This window comes from Phytophthora sojae (genome assembly GCF_000149755.1).
Source record: "Phytophthora sojae unplaced genomic scaffold PHYSOscaffold_3, whole genome shotgun sequence".
NCBI lineage: Eukaryota > Oomycota > Peronosporomycetes > Peronosporales > Peronosporaceae > Phytophthora > Phytophthora sojae.
Window position 1 is genome coordinate 1,371,096 of NW_009258117.1, and position 21,587 is coordinate 1,392,682.

At 53.4% G+C, this 21,587-nt stretch overlaps 4 protein-coding genes across 4 annotated transcripts; 1 reads left to right on the forward strand and 3 right to left on the reverse strand.

Moving 5' to 3' along the window:
• Positions 1 to 2,798: 2,798 nt before the first annotated feature.
• Positions 2,799 to 6,283, reverse strand: PHYSODRAFT_327811 (hypothetical protein; the record flags this gene model as incomplete). The annotated part of the gene is made up of 7 exons (XM_009524035.1): positions 2,799 to 2,862; positions 3,161 to 3,624; positions 3,700 to 3,847; positions 3,920 to 5,067; positions 5,116 to 5,442; positions 5,517 to 5,695; positions 5,797 to 6,283. 7 exons carry the CDS (start codon positions 6,281 to 6,283, stop codon positions 2,799 to 2,801), a joined length of 2,817 nt encoding a protein of 938 aa, XP_009522330.1.
• Positions 6,284 to 8,525: 2,242 nt separating this feature from the next.
• Positions 8,526 to 9,248, reverse strand: PHYSODRAFT_253358 (hypothetical protein; the record flags this gene model as incomplete). Its single annotated transcript, XM_009524036.1, has 1 exon — positions 8,526 to 9,248. One exon carries the CDS (start codon positions 9,246 to 9,248, stop codon positions 8,526 to 8,528), a length of 723 nt encoding a protein of 240 aa, XP_009522331.1.
• Positions 9,249 to 12,488: 3,240 nt separating this feature from the next.
• On the forward strand, positions 12,489 to 15,398 carry PHYSODRAFT_558342 (hypothetical protein; the record flags this gene model as incomplete). The annotated part of the gene is made up of 3 exons (XM_009524037.1): positions 12,489 to 12,795; positions 14,787 to 14,986; positions 15,048 to 15,398. The coding sequence occupies 3 exons, from the start codon at positions 12,489 to 12,491 to the stop codon at positions 15,273 to 15,275; spliced, it is 735 nt and encodes a 244-aa protein (XP_009522332.1). The 3' UTR covers positions 15,276 to 15,398.
• A 1,655-nt stretch (positions 15,399 to 17,053) lies between these two features.
• Positions 17,054 to 17,362, reverse strand: PHYSODRAFT_399365 (hypothetical protein; the record flags this gene model as incomplete). The annotated part of the gene is made up of 1 exon (XM_009524038.1): positions 17,054 to 17,362. A coding segment is annotated over one exon (309 nt), but the record flags the coding sequence as incomplete, so codon positions are not given.
• Between the last annotated feature and the right edge of the window lie 4,225 nt (positions 17,363 to 21,587).

The following is a 21,587-nucleotide window of genomic DNA, read 5'->3' on the forward strand; positions in this document are numbered from 1 at the left end:
CATCCGGATCGTTCAAGGCCTTTCGTGATTATTCCCCACGCGAACCCGTGGGCAGCATCCGCTGTGTTGGGCCAGGAGTACGACGGGATTGTGCACCCGGTTCGATTCACAGGTCGCGTCTTGAATGACGCTGAGCTGCGGAATCACATTGCGGAAAAGGAGGTGATTGCTATCCTGAGAGTCCTGGAGGTGTTTCGCACTTTGGTTGAGGGCAGCCCTAAGATCGTCATCTACGCGCGATATTCTGTGTTAAAGTGGTTGCTGACCTCGCAGTCGGCAGACAGTCGAACGGTGAAGTGGGGTCTGAAGTTGTCCCACTGGAACCTGGAGATACGCAAAGTTCAACGGGATGAAGACGGCTTGGCTGCAATTCTGGGTGCGGGTATTACCCCCACAGAACACTTGGATGAGATCGCTGAAAACCTGATCCCAGCTAAGGGGCGCGTTAAACGTCCAGTGCCTATCAGTATGGAAATGCTGGAAGCGGACTACGAGGGGTGTATTCTGAGTTTCGATGGCGCCGCTAAGACTTCCACGCGACAAGGGAGCTGTGCCTGTATTCTGTGGCATGTCCCTGGTTAGGAAATCCTGCATGCCCAGGGATTCATCCTGGAGGACGTGACTGTGAATGACGCTGAGTATCATGGACTTCTGAAGGGCCTCACTCTGGCGATTGAGCGTGGAATTCAGGACATCGTTGTGGTTGGGGGCTCCAGGATTGCCATCCAGCAAGCCCAGGGTCTCACCAACTGCAATCAGCCAAATCTCCAGAGGAAGCTGGCCGAGTATGAAGTGCTGAAGACGAACTTCAAGTCTGTGCGGCTGGTGCATGTCAAGCGAGGGTTTAACCAGGCCGCAGACTACCTGACGTCTAAGACCCTCGCGCGTGGTGAATCCTGGAAGGTGGAGGATGCTGACGAACGAACACTTCTGCAGTTGGTTTCCAAGATTCACGAGAAGTTGGTAAAGCCGAAGGTGTTATTGAACGTTGGAATTCAGGAGAGTGATTCTCAGGGTGTCGAAACTCTGGGTATCCCTGGACTTGAGTGTGCTCCGTTGCCTGTGGTGGCCAGAGTGTTTGCAGTAATGACTCGAGCGCGAACTCAGGAGATTGAAGCCCAAAGCGAACCCATGGGACCTCTGGAGTACCAGGCGGAACGCTGGCGATGCAACAAAGTGCACCAAGACAAAGATGATCACCTGCTGCAACTCAAGGATTTCCTGAAAGGAGAAACGACGAAGCTGTCGCACGCTCAAGCCAGGAAACTCGCGAAGGTCGCTGATGATTTCGTGTTGGATTCCAGAGAAGTCCTGTACCGCTTGAGTCGGTCTACCAGAGATCGACCCCGAGACATGGTTGACGAACTCAGACTCGTGGTGCCGAAAGTTCTGCGACCGGATATCCTGCATTACGCTCACGAAGATTTTCAGGGTGGGCACCAGGGGATCACGAGGACGTACGAGAAGCTGCGCTCTGAGTTCTACTGGCACGGCATGTACGCTGATGTGGAAGTTTTCGTCAAAGAGTGTGTGGATTGCGCCAGCGGCAAGGGGCGTCCTGAGAATCCAGGGCCTTCCCCTGGGAACATCGAACCGAGGCGCCCTTTTGAAGTTGTGTCTATGGATTTCGTGACACACTTGCCTAAGTCGGACCGTGGGAACACGTTCCTGCTGCTTTTTCAGGATGCGTTCTCAGGATTCGTCATGTGTAAACCCATGAGTTCCACCACGGCGCAAGATGTCCCTGAAGTGTACGAAGAGCAGGTCTTCAGGAGATTCCGCGCGAGCTCGATGCTGAGGCACGACCAAGACCCAAGGTTCATGAGTGAGGTGTTCACGCGCTTCCGTGAACTTGTGGGTAGCAAGCAGCGGGCCACTTTAGCGTATCGCCCCCAGGCGAACGGGCAACAAGAGGGGTCGGTGCAGGCCGTCGTGCGCAGCATTCGAGCGTACATTGCTGAGGCGGACCAGAGTGACTGGGACAACCATGCTGAGCGACTGATGTTTGCCCTGAATACATCGTTCGATGCCACTCGCCTGGACGCTCCGTTTTTTCTGGTGCACGGCTGGGACGCACACGGCACGGTGTCTGCAATGTTAGGACCCAGGCCCTCGAGTATTCAGGAGCGTACTGTGTACGAGTGGCGCGGGAAGCTACAGTGTGACTATAGTTATGCACAAGCTTGCGCTGAGGATCTTCAGAAGAAGGCCAAGCGCGCGCGTTCTGCCGAACAAACCAGGAAGTGGATAGAGCTGTCCGAACGACTGAAGGCAGGATTCGCAGCCGGTGATGCTGTGTGGCTGTATATACCCAAAGGTCAGCCCGGGCTGAGCCACAAACTGGCTTACATGTGGCATGGCCCCTTCAGAATTCAGGAAATCCATGTCAACTTCCGCGTGAAACTCAGGGTCGAGAACACAGGATATCGCGTGAATCCCTGGGTACACGTGAGCCGTTTGAAACCCAGAGCACTATTCCCGAAGCGGCCCACTGTGGAGATCGACGTGGATGAGGATGATGACTTTGATGCGGCGCTGTTGCCTGAAGATAGCTGGGAGCCCGACACTGCAAACGACGAGTATGAAGTGGAGTGAATCCTGGATTTGCGATGGACTAAACGAACTCGGACAGCGAGACGAATTCGTGAGTACCTTGTGAAGTGGAAGGGGTATGACGAGACTGAGTGGCTGCCTGTGTCGAAGCGCAACTGTGGTGCCCTGCTCTACGAATTCAATCAAGGCGCAAGAGCGCGAGCCCGTTTCCAGGTCATGCAAGCTGGAGATGATCACCCAGGAGTCTAGCACTCTGGGGTGACACTGACCCATTGATACTCAGGGGAAACCCAGAGTGACACTGTGATACTCTGGGGAAAATCGACGGAATGTGTGAATATTGGAGACGGAAAACGTGAATGTGATTTGATTTGATTATGGAGAAGGTGATACTGCTGAGGCTTTGGCATTGTGTGAGGAGGAAGATGAAGGCGGTGAGCTTTACAAGGACATGGAAACAGTAAACGAAGTTGGATGACCCAGAGAACAAGTCAGAAAATGATGAATTTCTGGGGAAGACATTGAGATTGAGATGAAATCCTGGGTATTATGGAGAGTTACGCTACGACATGTGAAATTCAGGTGGTTCTCGGGATTTGGAGGTGACCTTGACTCCCACGAGTGCTTGAGAGACAGCGGGTTGAGCTTGCGGATGGCCAGGGGCTTGATGTGGCGCTCACGAATGTCCAACGTCGCCAGCCGGACGTCTAAGTCCTTGCACTTAGCTCCCCCGAGTTTCTTGGTCCTGGGATCCCCCCAAATCCAGTAGCAGCACATGTCCGGGAACTTCCAGAGACCCGGTTCGTGCCACAACGACGGGATGAACCCAGGGGTATTGCGCGAGCGCTCGACGAGCGTCTTGTACGCTCTGCGTAGCGCGTTTTGACGCGACTTCCGCTGAGATTCCATGGTGGTGTCTGCTTGTTCTTCAGTCGGAATAGGCACCCAGTGCCCGCGCTCCCAGATTGCCTGTGCGTGCTTGTACACGGCGTCCACGACGTCCACCATCAGCCTGAGCGCTTTCGCGGAGAGTAGCTCTCGCTCATGGAAGTAGAACACTCGGAAGCGACCCTGAAGCATAGTCTCCCAAGGTTCAGAATCCAGGATTTCTTGGTATGCCTCACGGTCCTAGCGCTCGTGAGAAACGTCGTACGAATACTTGTGGATCTCGTACTCTGGGAACCCGGAAGTCTGGCAAGACGCACTCTTGGTGACGCTTGGATATTGAACAAGAACCCCATAGATGCGCCAGGAGGTCTCGTTGTCCTCAGGGTCTTCGGCCGTCATCAACTCACTTGAAGTGAGCTCCGAGTACGATTTCCGCGCGAGCGCCGAAGGATGCTTGGAGCGTTATGTAGCCTTGAACCCCTGAGTACCACTAGAACCCTGAGTGGCAGAAGTGTCTGTCTTGTTTCCCGCGCGACGTTTCTTCTTCGACATCGAGTTGGAACCCTGAGGTTTCTTGCTTGACTCAGAACGGGGGCGCTTAGCAGGAGGCTTGACTTCCAGGGGTTCTTCTACCCCATTGTCGTCCTCTGCGTCGGCGTCGTCCTCTGCGTCCTCGATGTCCTCCAGAGTTTCAGGGGCGACCACCACCTCCTCCTCTTCAGAGCTATTACTAGAGGCGCTCTCCTCGGGTTCCTGGGCGGGAGGCTGGTAGTCCGGGTCATTCTCGATGTCGTCCACCGTGGAATCGGCGTCCTTATCAGGGTACACCATGTGGTCATCGAGGTTCCCCCAGGGTGGTGGTACATCACCGCGTCGAAGGCACCTGGCCAGACGCTCGTCTGCCATTTCGTAGTAGGCTTCAAGGACGTACTTGCTCCAGGGAGCCAGGTCAAGACGACGCCAGTACATCATGCTCACGAGCATCTTGATCAGCTGCGGCTGCCTGAAGTGCCCGTGAGCCGCCCGGTCGCTGCCAATCCACTCCATGGCTGTGTCGTACTTGAGCCCAGCAAGAATGGCCTGACGCACGTCTGGCCGAACTTCCTTCCAGACGACACCCCCAGGGAGCATCGTGTGTGCGGCCTCCTTGGACACCACAGTCTTCTCGTTGGCGCGACGCACAGAGTCGCGGCATGGTTGGTGATCCTTGGGGCGACGCTGAACTTTGTGAGGCTTAGGGTGCGCTGACTGCCGTGGCGACTCGCCCGGCGCCTTGGAATCCCGTGATTTTCTGGGGCCTTGACCTTTCTTGGAACCCTGAGATTTCTTGGAATCCTGAGTTTTGCCCCCGGTCTTCGAACCGCTGCGAGGCTTGCTGCCAGGACCAGTGAGATCCAGAATTTCAGGACGACCGGACGATCCAGACCCCGAAGACGGAGGCATACGTGTGCTTTTCTCTGGGTACGGGGCCACCGCAGCCTTGCGCTTGTCCATGGTCGTGACGTTGATGACAGTGTCCCAGGATTCGGGAGGCTTCGAGTACTTGATGCAGAGCTTGAAGAGGTCGTGGAGGCGCTCCCAATTACCCGTGAAGTCTGTGTGCTCTTGAAGGAAATCGGAGAACTTCTAGGGGTCCACGGTGGCTGACTCAAGACGTGATTTAAGGATTCGCACTTGTGCCTCAGAGTCAGCAAGGCGCGCCTTAAGTTGCGCCTTCTCGGACTCCAGATAATCAATCTCGTCTTGGTACCGCGCCTTCTGCTCGCCCAGCGCGACTTTGTACTTGGACTCAGCGTCATCCACCTTGCCCAGGGCCTCTTGGACCTCCAGGAACCAGTAGTCGCACGTGAATTTCCAGGCGCGCTTCAGTTCCTTGTACTTGCGTCGCGTGTCGACTACTTCCTGAGTGGCGGTGAAACCCTGCTGAGAGTCAGCCAGAGAACGCATGTTTCGGTAGGCCCCGAGGACTCGACGCAGGTAACCGGTCATCTTGAACACGCGCTCAGCTGTTGAAGTGACGCAGGAGTGAGGCCATCTCGCGTCGAATACCGATGGAGTTCAGGATGTTGTCCAACTCGAATGCGGAATGAGGCGAACGACGTGGACACAGGACGTCGATCCCAGCGTTGGCGCCACAGACTTCCTTCAACCCCTGAAAATCCTCGTTCGGAGAGCTCCTCGAAGCCGATCAGCGTAGACGCGCCGCCGTAGCCTTCCATGGCGAATGTACCCGCGCGAATGTCGTTCATGATCCCTGGGACCCCCACGAGATACGCGTTGGTCTTGAGATTCGGCGGAGCCGGCAGTTTCCAGTGCGGGGGGGCGTTCAGGGACCAGGAAGTCAGGGGGGTCGACCTCCTCCTGCCGAAGCATGCCTGCGAAGATGGGCCCTCTGACGTCCTCCAGCGTCGCGTGGCGTCTTGAATTCAGGGGCGCCTTCCATGTTCACGTCCGAAGCCTCACCGCCCGCGTCTGGAGCCTTGGACTCTGAGTTCGCGTCACCAGTTTCCTGGGTTGCAGCATGAGCCGAGGCTTTGCCACCGGCCTCGCGCATGTCCGCGTCGGAGGTCTTGCCGGTGGCGCTAGAGAAGGAGACGCGCTTGGTCGCGCCCGTCTTCGTGCTACCCGTCGAAGTGGCGCCGGACGCGGAGTTACCCGTCTGGCCGCTGCCCCCGCCTGCTGGTGCGGTGCTCGCATGGGCGTCGCCGGTGCGCTGCTGCATCGGAGGTGGCGCGCTGCCAGGGGGCGCTGTGCCTTGAGCTGGCGCCGTCGCTTGCTTGCCGTCCGATGGCGCGCTCTCCGTCATGTTGACGATCTGTGAAATGGCGATGTGACCGCGCATTGCCCGTTGGAGTTTTTGCGTTTGAGAGGAGAACCTTAAAGATAGGTCCTGACCAACCGTTGGGGAGACAGGGTGCCGCCAAAGTGAGTGAAACCCTGGGAGTCGACAGAGTGCAACGGCCGTATCGAAGTCGACGGTGGATGGACCTGTGTGTTTTTGTGGCCTGGCCATGGTTCACCAGTTCGGAACGATTTCCTCTTTGATGGACCCGGACCAGGAGGGGCGGTTGACATGAGGCGGTCCCCAGAAAATTGCCGACGATGTGCCGTCACTTCTGTGACTTGGAGTTTGTATCGGATGCTGATTGGTGAATGACTTGGATACGGCGCGGCTGTACCCGTGTGACATGGATGGTGACTGTGGGAGAGAAGTGATTTCTCGGGATGAATCCAGCGCCTGACCGCAGATGGGCCCAACTGGCTGGAAGTGTGAATCCTGGGAGTGCACGCCCAGGATTTCAGAGAACACTCAGTCCAGCCGCGGACTTTCCCTTACGATGAGTGCCTAAAGTCTGGCGGAAAGTGTTTCTGGAGAATGTATCCCAGAGTACACCTCATCTTGCTGTGGCTCAGAGTGCCCCAGAGGATCAAACTACCCTGAGAATCAACCCACTACTACCATGATCATGCGCAGGAGGCCGCTAAACCCGCTAAAAGTGTGGCTTTGTGGAGATACACACGAGCCTGCAATACAGCAGACTTGTTACCCAGAGTGCTGCACGGAAACCCAGAGTGCCGCACGATGACACAGAGTTCACATCCCTGAGTGCAGGTGACCCAGAGTTCCAAAGATGATTCTCTGGTTTGGACCATAAATCCAGACTCACTATACTGAACTGAGGTGTTTCCCGAGCCAACACCCAAGAATCCCCACCGTTCCCCAAGATTCCTCATAATTCCCAGGATTTCAGAAGATGGCCCTGAGTGTCACCTGGTTTTCAGGGATTCGAGTCAGTTCGAAGTCAGTCTGCAATCAAAGTGATGCGTGACCTTGAAGAACCGTCATGGATGCATAGACTGGATACTTTCGAGGAGTCGAGAGGGAGTCCTGCACCATACTAAACCAAGTCTAAGGACCCACAATTGGCACTTTCGACGCCGTGCGACAATGGATTCGCAAGCCGATCGCAAGTTTGGACCACTGAACCCAAGGTATACTCGAGACAAGAACCCCAAGCATAGTGAACAGAAGATATTTGCCCGAAGAAGAGAGAGAGAGAGAGAGAGAGAGAGAGAGAGAGAGAGAGAGAGAGAGAGAGAGAGAGAGAGAGAGAGAGAGAGAGAGAAGTAGCTGATAAAAACCAAACAGAGTTCAATTTTCCCTGTACTGCGCAAGTGACTTCGGCCAAGCCTGCCGACGGAAATCCGGAGGACCCGATACTACGACCGCGGGACGCTAAGGGTGCATCAACGGCGAAGGACAGCCGTCTGTGTGGACTCCACCAACTCAAGTCCAGTTAGGTGGGGACCAGCGACGGATTTGAGCTTCCTGGAGTGATCCATCTATTCCATATCCTAGTTGGGTCGCTTGCTGTGCTCGTGGTAGCCCATTTCATATTATTCCAGAGGGTATTCTGGGGTGCTAGGTAGTTGCCTCCAGGATTTTGTATTGACTGTTTGTGTGAAGGGAAGGTAACTGATAGTGATTGTATTTCCTCTTTTATTGGAGGTGGTGCGCGTTTGTGTGAGTCTCAGGGGAGCTAGGCCCCTGAATTTCAGACTCGAGTGAGCCTAGTGTGTGCGTGACCCACCGTCCAAGGGTCCAAAAGAATAAGTGAGGGCTAGTTGTAGTGTTTGTATACTCTGTATTTGTTGGTTTTATCGAGCTAGGAGGGCATTTGGGTAAGGTGTCTTCTGAGTTCCAAGTCCCAGAGTTGAGTGAAATCCTGGACCCTGAATTCGTGATATTCTGGGTTTCAGGGGATCTGATTCTCTGGGTTTGCCTTTTGGTGTGGAGGTGCGTTCTGAAGTAGACGTGCGCTCCCGCACTACTTCGAGGCTACATTTACAACCGGTGGAGTGCCGTTCCGTCGAAGACAAACAAGCCGACAGGGATTACACAAGGTACCCACGCCAACCAAGGCGTGTGATTCTCAGGGTTTAAAGCTTTGCGGCTACGAATCTCACGGTCTATCTCCTTGCTGTTGACTCTCAAGTCGATTCTCTGGGTCTACACCCTGGGGAACAGTCTTGGGCTGCGCTATACGAACCCCCTGGGCGACAAAGGTTTCATCGGCCTCACCTCACAGCCCGAGAAGATTCCAATCGATCTCTGCGGCGGAGATGCCGGCTGAGGCCAGGACCAAGGCGTCGGCGTCGAGTCCGTATGCAGCCGAGTGCCGACGAAGGATAGAGTTCGCTCGCCGCAAGCTGTTGTTCTCGTCCGTCAACGCTTGAATGCGTGCGGGGATGACGTTTGCTCGGTCGCGGTCGGCCAACTGCTTGCGAAGCCTCTCCAACTGAGTGTTGTAGGTAACGAGGCTTGCACTTATGCGCTCGTGGAGCTGGGTGTTCCGGCGTACAGCAGCGGCCGAATCGGCCTCAGCAACGAGCGTCCACTTCTCCAACGACTGAGTGACATCAGCGTGGTGAGCGTTGACCGCGTTCGCTTGCATCAACTGAGCGCTGGCGTTGCTGAGCTGGACACGCATGTCCTGGACGAGGTCCAGAGCTTGGTCGCACTCGGAGTTGGCCGAGACGAGGAAGTAGTCCGACTTGGTCCGAAGGTTCATCTCTTCAGCGAGTTTATCTTTGGTGTCGGAGAGCTCTGCCTGCAGCCGGTCGTTCTCGCGGCGGAGGGCCACCAGTTCATCAGCCTCTGCAAGAGGGAGACGCGGAGGATCAACGGCAGCAGCCAGCACCTCACCGACGTTAGTGGCAGCTTGAAGGCTCCGGTCGAGAGCAGCGTTGACTCGAGCTGGAGGTAATCGGGCAACACCCACGACGAGACGAGCGAGTTCCAGCATCTGCCGCTCGCCCAAGACAACCGCTGTCGGGGGGACCTCGGCCGGGTCAGCACCAGCTCTGGCGCGACCTCCTACAGCTGCCTCGCCCCCCCCCCCCCCCACCACCACCGACGCCCCGCGAGTTGCCAACGTGACCGAAGGCGCGGGAGTTGGCGACGGTGGAGCGCTGGCGCTTGGCGGCGGTGTCGGTGTCGGCGGCGAGTCGGTAGCCTCTTCAATGGGAACTGCCGGCGAGGGAGTCTCGGTCGCCCCAGCAGCAGACTCAGGACTACTTGGAGGACCTTTGCCCGAACGTGCTTTCGTATCGCAGGAAGGAAATCGGTATTTCCATCAAAAGAAGCGAGGTGGAAATTGAGTTTTCCATCAAAAGAAGCGAGGTGGAAATTGAGTTTTCCTGCACAAGAGGAGAAAGCCACGTTGCCACAACTGGAGCCCAGTCATGGTTCGCGCTCAGCTGCATCAAGTTCAGCGATCCGCTCATTCTGGAGAGCCCTATGGTTATGATTAGGATAGACTGTCCGATAAGCGGTTTTCACCCGGGGGTCCGAGGAACCTTCGGTTCTGAGGGCCCAGCGGTTTTTGCTCCGCCACATCGCATAGAGTAGTTATAGATAGGTAGTCGTTCTTGATCGTCTCGGCGGCGCCAGTCGCGCTTTCACCTGCTCCGACACAAGCGGCATTCCGACACCAGCTGCGGCTCGACCAATCGCCCGCGCTTCGATTCGACACCCACCACACCACTCCCTAGGCTACCTCATCTCGGCTCATTACATGACCCTCACCGAGGTTCGTCTCATTAATCAAGAACGACCACCTTTGCCCCAACGTGCTTTCGTATCGCAGGAAGGAAAACCGTACGTCTAATACCCGTTGAAGTTGCACCACATTATTTATTTATTGCTCGAATACATTACAGATACAAATGACAAGATCCTTGCATTATTTATGAGACACTATCTGCGCTAATAAATAAAAATACCATATTCGGCAGCCCTGGTGAATCCCCACACTCACTGGGATTAATCCGGATGGATTAGATAAAACATTCCACTAAAACATTGCAAAAAACTACTTAAAGTCCTAGGTTGTGCGATTCAAGATAGGAAGTATAGCTCTATTTTTTTTCGTTCAACAATTTTTTTTAATCCGAACCCAACTCTATCCGGTGACGTCCTAACGAATTCATTCAGCGGAGACTCAAAAAGAGCTGCTCCTGGTGGTACGAAAAAAGGCTAAAGGCTAGCTGCACTAGCTTAGGCATTTATCTATGAAGACTTGGATGATTTAAGCTTGTCTTGTGTGAGACTACAATGCGACCCGCAGAGATCCACCGAACTGGTGGTGTAGAATGATCTACTACTTGATCCTGTTCTTGTCAAAACAAGTTCAAAGTACATTGTTACCGATATTAGTTCAGATCATCCTAATGCTACATGCATACAGTACCTTCAGATTAATACTTGATAAATGACAATACCAGTAGCAATAAGGTATCACACTTGGACGAATCGAAGCTGACAGTTTTTTGTTGTTGTTAGATCTTCAGGCGACCCGGACAAAATATGTGTGCGGCTGCACCATGTTTTATCAAACAGAGTTTGAATGCTCATATGTTGTCGCTGTACGCCGCGCATCCTGTGCGAGAGGAAGCACCGGGCGGACATCGTCAAAGCGAAGGACGAACACCCGGTGTATCCTACTCCTACACGTGATCGAAATCTGCTAGACCTCAGTTTTAACTCATCAAACTTGAAACAAATTGCTGGCTTCATCGGGTTATCCTGCAAGTTTGGTTGAGCAGTTATCCTGGCAGCGCTAATTATTTGAATGCACGTTTTTTTCTTGTTTTATCGTCACCTGTAAGTTTCCGAGCACAACACTGCAATCTAAACAATAAAGGATTCTGCCTGGGCATCAGCGCACATTATAGTAGCAGGAAGGAAAGAAATTACGTTGATCACCTCGCTGTTGATAACCGTTCTACTAACTACAAAGAACTAAAGTTAAAACTAAATCCGTGGAGCCCTCATTCGACGATCAGGAGGAGGTAGAATCATCACGGTGGGTTTATCAAACCCAATCGTTGAAGTACCAATTCGTTGGAGTGACGATACATGTATATGAACTGACAATGCTTTTGAAAATAAGCGATCAAACTGTACACTTGGTTGTAGGTAGATTAGGCAGATGCTGCGGCTGCGAAGCAGGCGCAGTGGATGCCAGTACATCGTTTCCCTGTAAGGGTATCCGTACAAGCTAGCTTCGAACTGCGAACCCCCCCCCCCGGGTCCACCACCCGGGTCCCCAATGTAGTGCTGCGAGGGGCCAGCAAGGCCAAGAGTTCCCACCGGCCATAGGCTATAGCGGTTTTCACGACGTCAATCAACACTATTAAGGCTGGGAATTCATCCAGCAGAACCTTGGCCATCTCAAAGTTATCAACGACGACGGCGTGTCTGATGCCCTCGATGAATTGCCGGCGACGAAAGCCCGGCTTCACTAGGCCGCCATTAGCTCGCTCCCGGTTGTTGGCTGCGAGTACACGCAGCAGCATTGTCAGGTCGTTCGTCTTGGTCACTTGCGAGATAGTTTGCCGCGGCGGCAACCTCAGAAACTCGTTAAAAGAGTCAAGAACATGAGGCATTTCACCTATGCTCCATTTGCGGCAGATCACCCGAAGGTCCACTTGGAGCATTTCATAAAATAATGGAAGTGGGGTCATGGTCTGGTGCATTGCCTTTCCCTTATCTGTTCCCTTCACCGGAGATTTTCACTTCTCTGTGCGGTAATACCTTGCCAATTCTACTTGGTCGGTATACGACTCCTACCGGTACGGTCGATGCGGCTTTGGAAGACGGGAACATGGAGATGTTACGGTGGCTGCTTGATCGCTTTGAAGTGTCCGTGGATGTGGCGAAGTTGACCTCTGACGAGCAATACGAATTTGCGGAGTGGGCTCTTTCAGCTCATCGCAACAAGTGCGTTGGGCTGAAATGGGCTGTGGTCGAAGCTGCTGGTCGTGGTAAACTGGAGCTAACGTGACTACTTCTAGACCACGAGACGCCTGGAGGTGGCGGTGCAGCAGGAGCCGTGGTCGCTGCCCCAGCCGGAAATGGACACTTGGAGATGGTAAAATGGCTACATCTTCACAGAACGGAGGGATATGCCAGCAAAGTGATGGACGATGCAGCAGCCAACGGACACTTGGACATGGTTTTAAGTGGTTGCATGATAACCGAGATGAAGGCTGCACACTTGGAGCGGTGGCGCAGCTACAAACGGACATCTAGAAGTTGTCCGGTGGCTGCTTGGGAATCGGCCAGAAGGTTGTTCCGCGCCAGCGCCATCGAATCTGCTGCCAGCGGAGGGCTTCTTGAAATCGTGCAGTGGCTTACGAAGGAGAGCAAGGCTTGCATTACAGATGCCATGGAAGGAGCGGCGGGTAATGGTTATCTGCACGTCATGAAATGGCTACACATGAACCGGAATGAGGGGTGCACAACGGGGGGGGTCAATGGATCAAGCGGCGAAGCTCGGCCCCTTGGAAGTCTTGTAATGGCTACATGTCAACCGAGCAGAGGGTTGCGCCGATGCTGCGATGGATGGAGCAGCGAGGAGTAGGCACTTTCTCGTTGTTCAGCGGCTTCTGGAGATCGGCAAACCTTGCTCGAAAGAGTCTCTGTTGGGCGCGTTCGTGACTGGGCGGTTCACAGTCGTGCTGTTTCTCAGCTCGAGCCGTGCTGAGGATGATTTTGTATGGGATCTCGAGAATGCTGCGAAGCATGGCTCGAGTGCACAAGTGTGGAGAATCTTCGACTGGCTGTGCTTGCACCATCCGGAAGAGTTTGTGACCGAGTTTCTGAGTAGGTATCAAGCGATGGAAGCTTGGATAGGTACGCTATCGTACCCGCAAAACACGCAGCAGCAGCGTCAACGTTTTAAGATGGGTCATTCATTCACACTCAGCAAAAGTATGTTGAAGTTCAACGAAATGTAGCCATATTGAGATGGGTACATCCCGTTTTAGTGACTACTCGCGTCATCTTTTCATTAACCCTTTCGCGGTAAATGGATACAGAATGCGCCCTTTAGATGATTTTCCAAAACACGGTAGAGTGTACCCCCTCTTAAAGGGCGCATCCTGTGCTCTTTTGCACAAGTTCAAGCTAGTAATCAACCTTTCTTTTAAAACAGATCATAATCGGTACGCAGAGTAATCATCATGGAATCATTGGTAATACAAATTCTAAGTCATACACATACATTCTACGTATCCTGCAAATCACCGTAGATGGGATGTCCCATGGGACACACTGAAAAGGCTCCCTAACTTTGTAAAAGGAACGCCTAGAGCGCCCTTTTAGAAGGAAATATCAATGAGTTGTATACTATAATTTATTGCTGATACTCGCGAAAGGGTTAACTCGCGCCATCTTCTGGTTAGAAATCACCACAGCCGAATGCCCAGCCGCCAGGATGTTGGTGTGACTATCCGGATAGTCCAAGCTCAGTTGGCAATTTACGCAGCAGCCAGCAAATCACGCGATCGCTGCAAGACGAAGACCAGTAGAGTCCACTATGGAGCGGCCACGGAAGCAGCAGAAGCTCACAGGCAAGGTCCCGACCCCACTGGCTCTTCTGGTGGACGCCAGAGTGCAAGTGTATCTTCGCGTGATCTACCGCAAGTGGGGACTGACGGAGCTCCACTTCGTCTTCGCCTCCCTGCTGGTGTTCTTGGGCCCCCCGCCCCGGACGATCGCGGACGTGAGCAAGAACAAGTGCGACCTGGCGACGCTCAAGCGGATTATTGCGCTGGACCGGTTCGAACCAGCCGACAGCATCCTGACGTGCCCTGGGTTTCGGCTCTGGCAGTTCAATGAAGGGGTGAAAAACGCTGTCACTGCCGGGAATTTGGAGATGGTCAAGGTACTGCTGGAGAGCTTCCCCGACTTGAAGGTGTCGTTTGATGCTGTGAATCTTGCGGCTGCCAACGGCCGAATCCAGATATTGGATCTATTGTTCGGTCGGAACGCTACGACAGTCGCTCTCGCTGACACTCAAGTCGACGCTGGTGAAGATGTTGAGAATGATGAAGCTTTGAGAAGGGTTACCTTCTCATCAGGTCGGCACTGGAGCTCGGACACTTGGAGCTAGCGCAGTGGCTAGTGTCACGCGTGAACAAGGTGGCTTCGGCCACTTGGATTAGGTCGGCTGTCAAGGGTGGGAGTCTTCAGGCGGTGCAGTGGGTCTACAATCTACAGCCTCGTTGCGATGGGATATCTTCCGGTGTTATTGACGCGGCGGTGAAAGTCGGCATCGTGGAGATGATAAGGTGGCTTCTTGAACGCTTTCAAGGGTTTGTGGATATGGCTCGAGTGGTGCGTTGTGGACACTATGATACCATCGCGTGGCTGCTTTCAGTCCATCGCAGCAGGTGCTTCGGGCTAGGCATGGCTATGATTGTAGCTGCTGGTCGAGGAAGGCTCGACATTGTTTGTCTTCTTCTACGCCACAAACCAAAGAACGGGGCCAGTGGAGCCATGGACGCTGCCGCAGGACATGGCTACTTGGACTTGGTTCGATGCCTGCACGCTAATACTTCTGAGAGCTGCACAGCCGCAGTCATGGACGCTGCTGCCGCGAACGGCCACTTGGAGATGGTCAAGTGGTTGCATACACACAGAACGGAAGGCTGCACCAGGCAAGCCATGGATAGCGCTGCAGTCAGCGGACACCTGGTGGCTGCATGCCAACAGAGTGGAAGGCTGTACTACTCAAGCTGTGGATGGTGCCGCCAAGAATGGCTACATAGAAGTCGTCAAGTGGCTACTCCAGAATCGCAGTGAAGGCTGTTCACCTCGGGCTATCAATTCCGCCGCCGCCGGTGGCCACCTAGAAATTGTGCAGTGGCTGACGAATTACGGCAACACGTGCGCTACGGATGCTATGGACGTCGCGGCATGTAATGGGCATTTGCACGTGGTAAAGTGGCTACACGCGAACCGGAGTGAGGCATGGCTGGTATGAAGACTTAAGGAAGCGCTGTTCCCCACGAAACGACGAATCCATTAACCTCAGGAACCGAGGTTTTAAGGTTCAAACGCATGAAAACTTAAGCGGGAGGAAGCGAACGAAGGTTTAACTTATTCGAGAGAACGAAACGACGAGTTCATGCCTATTGGCTGGATAGCCTTGATGTCGGGCACTTCTCGGTTAAGTGCGCAGCCTTACCAGAGCACATATCTTTCCCTGCACCGTGAACGCCATTGCATCTTGCTCACCAGTCGAGGCAGTATGCAGCACTCATACGCGCCTCTTGTATCGTACACAAGTGAGCTCCACGACGATGATCAAGCTCTGCAAAGCGGAAACCCGCCACACGCGAGGCGCAACCGAAGCATTTCCATCAAGGATCAGTAGAAACACCTATCCGTACAAGAAGAGCTGGTGCTGGTGGACGGAAGCATCGAGCGTCAAGCCATGGAGCTTCAGCTGCAGGAGGCCAGACGCAGGACGGAAGAACGAACTCTGGCGCTCGATATGCGGACGCAGCAACTACTGAACTACACACACGAGCACGTCAGCCAGACCCGCCAAGAAAGTGAGCGCCGAATGAACGAGCAGATGGTAGAAGGTATTCAAGCATCACACAGCCGACTTAATGAAGAGCTTCAAGTTCAGACACGCAGCCTGTAGAACGATATTCAAGCTCACCTTCGTGCAGAGCGAGAACATCACGTTGCAGAAGTCGAGCGCCAATTAGCTGTGCAGGCGAGACAGTGTAGTAAGGGGCTTCAGAAGAGAGGATACGAACCGAGATGCAGGCGCATATGAGTGACCTGGACTGCAAAGTGGAGGACACGAAGTCGTGGACGCAGCACTTCTTTCAGATAGCGATGGAGTCGTGCAGTACAGCGGTGAATAATAAAGCGACAGCGGTAATGAAAGCCTATGTCGATGAACGTCTTCAACAGCGTGACTCCAGCGTGGCTGATTTGATTTCTGCCCAGTTGCGCGCTGAAAGACAGAAGCTAGACAGCGGATCTCAAAAACTTGTTGCTGATAGTGCTCGCGAGTTGGAGCTGCGTTTTGACGCAAAACTAAACAAGCTGCAGCGCAAGCAGGAGCGTAAATTTGTGAAACTTCGTGCGGAGATGGCTACACAGTGCCACAATCAGCAAGATGTTGTCTCGAACCAGAGTATTCTTCAAGACAAGGAGAATATTATGGATTCCCGAATAAAGGCAGAGGTGAATCAAGCGATGACTTCATTCAGGAACTCGATCGAAGCAACAATGAAATCGCTGCACGAGGCAAAGTCGGATCAGGAAACAGCTAGTTCCCCAGGTCGACAAGGTCGCAAGACTTCCTACAGCAACGATCATCCAGCATTGCACCCCAAAGGCGTTCTTAGAGCTGGAGCAGGTCAAGTGAGGCGTAAACCAACCGCAGCTCAAACGTCGAAGCCGCAAGCCGTGGCTAATCTATCGAGACTGGACCAAATCCGCGCGGAACTGACACTCGAAACAGCATTACGCGCTGCCGAACGTGCAAGTGCGCTGGAGAAATCACACCAAGCGAAGGTAAAAGCGCTGCAGTATTCGTAATGTTTATCCCTGTACATGCTGGACTTGACAAACTCATGGAATTGACTACTAAAGCCACTTCGAATATGCTAGGTGAATATATTTGAATATATGAAGCAGTTAAACTACCAGCTGGAGTCTTTCGCCTCCTACTCGATAAAACTAACAGCTTGAGTCTTTCGTCTCCTTCTCGTTGTAAGAAGCAAATGCGCTTGCGCTTGATGTCGAAAAGCACGCTTGTGCCAGCTGATTCCATTCCATTCGCTCCACTACCTCGGGTTCCAGGTTAATCTTGACATTGCTTGGAATGTGTTCGTCGACTTCGGATGCTTTCAGCTTTGGGCACTGGCACACATCGACAAATGACCGGTGTTGATGAAGGAAGCAAGCCATGTCGATATTAGCCGTGCTTGTAGAAGCTCGCAGGGCAGTCACCATTTTCCCACTGTTGCCGAAGTCCCTTTCAATCTGAGCAGAAGAAGATGGGACTGCAAACAGGATGCGAGCAACCATGGGTAGCAAGACATAGCGCTTGGACTGCTGCTGCCGATGCCAAAATTCCAGGATACTCTCCGGTCTGTGGACGCTCGTCTTGGCTGGATCAGGAACTGTTATTATCTGTAGCCCATCCGAATCTTCTAGCCACCTTTTCAGCTCACCGGCGATGGGAGCATCGTGCTCGTTACGTTGTTGAGCAGGTCGTTCGGTGCTTCGGAAGGGTTGAACTGCAATGGTTGCCAAAATGTCGTCATCGAAAACATTGGCCTGCACAGCTGGAGCAGCAATCGGATCAACGGGTGCTGGGTCGTGACTGTTGGCTACTAAGCGCATTAGCGACTTCAAGCGCTTCATAATTGCAGCTCGAACGGCGACAACATGACCAGCGACAAGATCATCCCGCATTCTCCCTTCAGTACGTGCAACGGCGGCAATCACTTCGTTCATCGGACTCCCCACGTGCTTAACCGAAGGATACATCACCAGTTGCATCTCAAAAATGTAGGAACCGGATGCAATGTAGTCTGCATCTACATATCGGCGGAAGAAGTTGTGCTAAAACGCCTTCTCTAGCAGCATCCTTGTCCTCGCCACCAGCGATGTTAGTTGAAAGGGGTGAATATTGACGGCGTTCGTCGGAGCCGTGTCGTAGCGCCTGATGGGGCTGTCAAGTGCGAGAGAAGTCATGCGCATCGTATACAAGGGCAGCAAGACTTGCACTTGATTCGTATCCTTCGCCTGTGATCGCATCGTCACGAGAAGAATCGGTGTCAGGATTGATAATAGCTGCACCAAATGCTGTGGACAACCGGCAAGGTGAAACCCTGGTGGCGCTCGCTTCTTTTTCCGTGCGTGCTGAGCTGAACGCGCCTCGTACCATGCCTCCAGAGCTGGCCCCTTCTCCAGTACCCGCTCCATCGTGGCTGCCATCCCCATGAAGCGATGCGGCTTGTAGCCTACCATTGCCTACCCCCCACATTACCATCAGCATGGGAAGCAGGTCGCTAAGTGTCGAGTTGGTGGAGGTGCCGTACACCGTTTGAGATAGCTTGTTTAGCAACTCCGACATCTCGGGATTGTGCGATTTTCGCGCCAAGCCGCAGGCCATCTTGGTGGCAGCGTTCACCATGTGAGGGATGCACCATTCCCACTTCAATCCATTTAACGTCGGGGCCGCTGTCAGTGGTGGAGCCGAAGAAGTCGCACGGGGACAGGCCAAAGTCAAACAGAATACCACAAATCCACCGCTAAAAAAGGGCCGAGAATCCCTTGGTCGCGTTCTCCGTACATGGGCAAGAAATGACGAGTACCGAGAAGCACAGTACGCAGTCGGAAGTGGGAGTCGACGAAGTAGATGCGCAAACCGAGATACTTTTCGCCACCATGCTTTGGGGTCCAGAAGTCAACAGCCATCGTCAAACACTTGATAAGTCCCAAACGATTGTCTCTGATGAACCCTATCAGCTCTTGGCGACCGGATGCGTACAACTCGACAAGTGAATGTGTCACCGTTCTTGAGTTCACTGTTGTCTTGAACTCATCTTTTGTGACGACTTCCTTCAGAATGACTGACTCTTCGTACTCACCAAACCGGAATGGCAAGTTGTTGTAGACAATTCGAATCGTGTCCAGAAACAAACACGAACGCTTCGCATCGTCACGGCATAACGCGGACGCTAGAATGCGGTTGACCTCTTCAGCGCGGTCCCGCTTGCGCGTATTCTGTAGGGTCGTCTTTTCAGACTGGATTTGGTGCGTCTCCCACAAGTGCTTTGTACCATTAGTGGGTTTTCCTCCATGGAAGGGCAGGAACGTGATATCCCGACGGCACGCATCGCTTGCCATGCACAACCACCCGACAACAAGGGATTCGCGGAACCAGCACTTCACGCGGACTCCATATTTGAACGTAATAGACCGATGGCTTCGGGGCAGAGGCATCGGCGTACACGTTTGGTTTGGCCTAAACTGGAGTACCGCCTCACGGATACATGCTTGGATCCGAGCAATATCGTCTGCATCATACAGCGCCGTCGGCTCGGGAGGCCACTCACAGGAGTCACGGCCAGTAACGTCGGGTGGCTGGGGTGGCGTTGGTGTCGTAGCTCCAGCACCGGGTCCTACGGAGTTCGAAGTCGTCCGACGGAAATCACCACAGGGTAGACTCGAAGTTATTGGGGGTGCCGATTGCGTGAAGGGTATCTGTTGGGATGCTGACGTCCTTGCTTGTTCTGATAAAGGAAGTCGCGCAAATGCTGAGCCGTGAGTGACGTTTTGTGCAGGCCCTCCTCTTGCTCCAGCAACAGCAGATTCCACTTGGGACTGCTGGCCATATGCGTAGCCTCGTGTAGCCGTCACTCCAGTAGTGCCATCACAGTAATCTTCAGAATCATACTCGACAGGAGACGATGGTGCTGTATCAACACCTCGAGCACCTCGAGTGGAGGCTGGCCCTTCAGCATTGAAATCACGACTGGAAGAGAGTTGGTCCATCGTCACTTGCAACCCGACCACTTCTGGCGACGACAGTGATGTGGGTTATTTGACCGCCCGTTTGCCGTAGTCACGCGGTGTGGAGCGACCCGCTACATATATTAGTAGAGAGAGAGCAATGTTAGATAGCGAAAAGCTGATTCGGGCATTCATTTAGCACTTACCGATAAAAGCACGAGGAGCGAAGGCGAACTCTCAAAGAGTTGATGTGATTCAGGGACAACGAAGTTGTGGGGCTTGGGGGCCGGGAGAAGTGTTGAAGACGAGAAGTGGTAGACGATAGGGGTGCTCGAAACAGGGACAATTGAAATGTGACGTCTCCACCAAAGATGGTGAGGTTGCTACGCGCCACGGCGTCCTAGAAGCTGCAGGTGGCGTATGCAGCTGTCGCCATTTGTCATTCTTGCGTTGGAACGATAGTGCGGCTTGGATACGCTGCCGGGAACAGGTGCCAAGAGTGAGGAAGCTACATGTAAGTGCCTTTGCCTATTCTCCACGACCCTACTGAAAGGGTGCGGCTTTATCCGAAGCCAATTATATCTGCGCGAGGAGAAAATAGGAGCTCCAGGAAGCGAAGCTGAGCCGTTTGCGATCCTGTTTTTGCAAGAGTATTGGTTTGAACAGCAACTACCGATATACCGCCTTCAAACTTTGAAACCCCGCGCCGACGAAGTTGATAAACCGGTTTATCAAGTTCCTTTTTCTAAACTTCATTCCAGCCATGGAGTGAGGGATGCACGACCCAAGCGATGGATGAGGCCGCGAAGAATGGTCATCTTGATATTGTGCAGTGGCTGCATCGCAACCGACCCGAGGGCTGTTCAGATGCTGCGATGATCCTGGCAGTGAAATATGGCCACCTGGTTGTTGTGCGTTGGCTCCACACGAATATGGGTACAACCAATGTGGGGACCGCCACTCTTGTAAGCGCCTGGGAACTTTCTCACTTCAGTGTGGTAGTGTATGCCAGGATGGAATGCAGCGCTGACCTCCTCAAAGCGCTCTCGAAAGTTCCACAATCGCGGTTGGAGTTTTTGGATTGGATGTATTCGCAGTACCCGTCAGACTTCGTCACTGCGTTTTTGGAGAGATTTCAACCGAGGAAGTCCTGGGCGAGGTTGTGCTCGCTCCCCAGAGCGCAAAACTGGTGGGACACCACTCGTACTGCAGCTTTGGGCCGCCGTCGTCTGCGCCCTTTCCGTATAGCAGCTCAGCGTCGTTTATTGCGCGAAGAACGGCACCGACGAGCCCAGCTCCAACCCGTTTTCCAAGGTTGAGGTTGATGATAAAGCACTGTACATCAAAACACTGCATCAGACAATGCCGCATCACCATGTCATTTAGGAGCAAGTGCATCTGCTAAGTCTTATTGCGTACGCTACTGTACAGGCAGCAAAGGAATATTTGTCGTTATGTATTTGATCATACTTGCAAGCACGTATATGTTTTTTTTCAGTGTTTGTGGTCAGGTGCTAGTTGGGAAGCCACTGGACTACGTTCAAGTAGCCTTTCTTGACAGCGCTGTCCATGGCTCTGGTAGTACAGCCTTCCGCTCGGTTCTAGTGTAGCGATTTCAGTACTCCCAAGTGCCCATTCGAGGCAGCAAAAGTTCCGACTCCGTTTGAGTCGACCATGAGGGGTCTAGGGATTCATTTTCTGGACAACGCGAGAGGAAGTACGCTACCACCCCCGGAAAACACGCAGCAGCAGCGTCAACGTCAACGTTAATATGGGCAGACGTCACCATGATGTTTGTGTCACT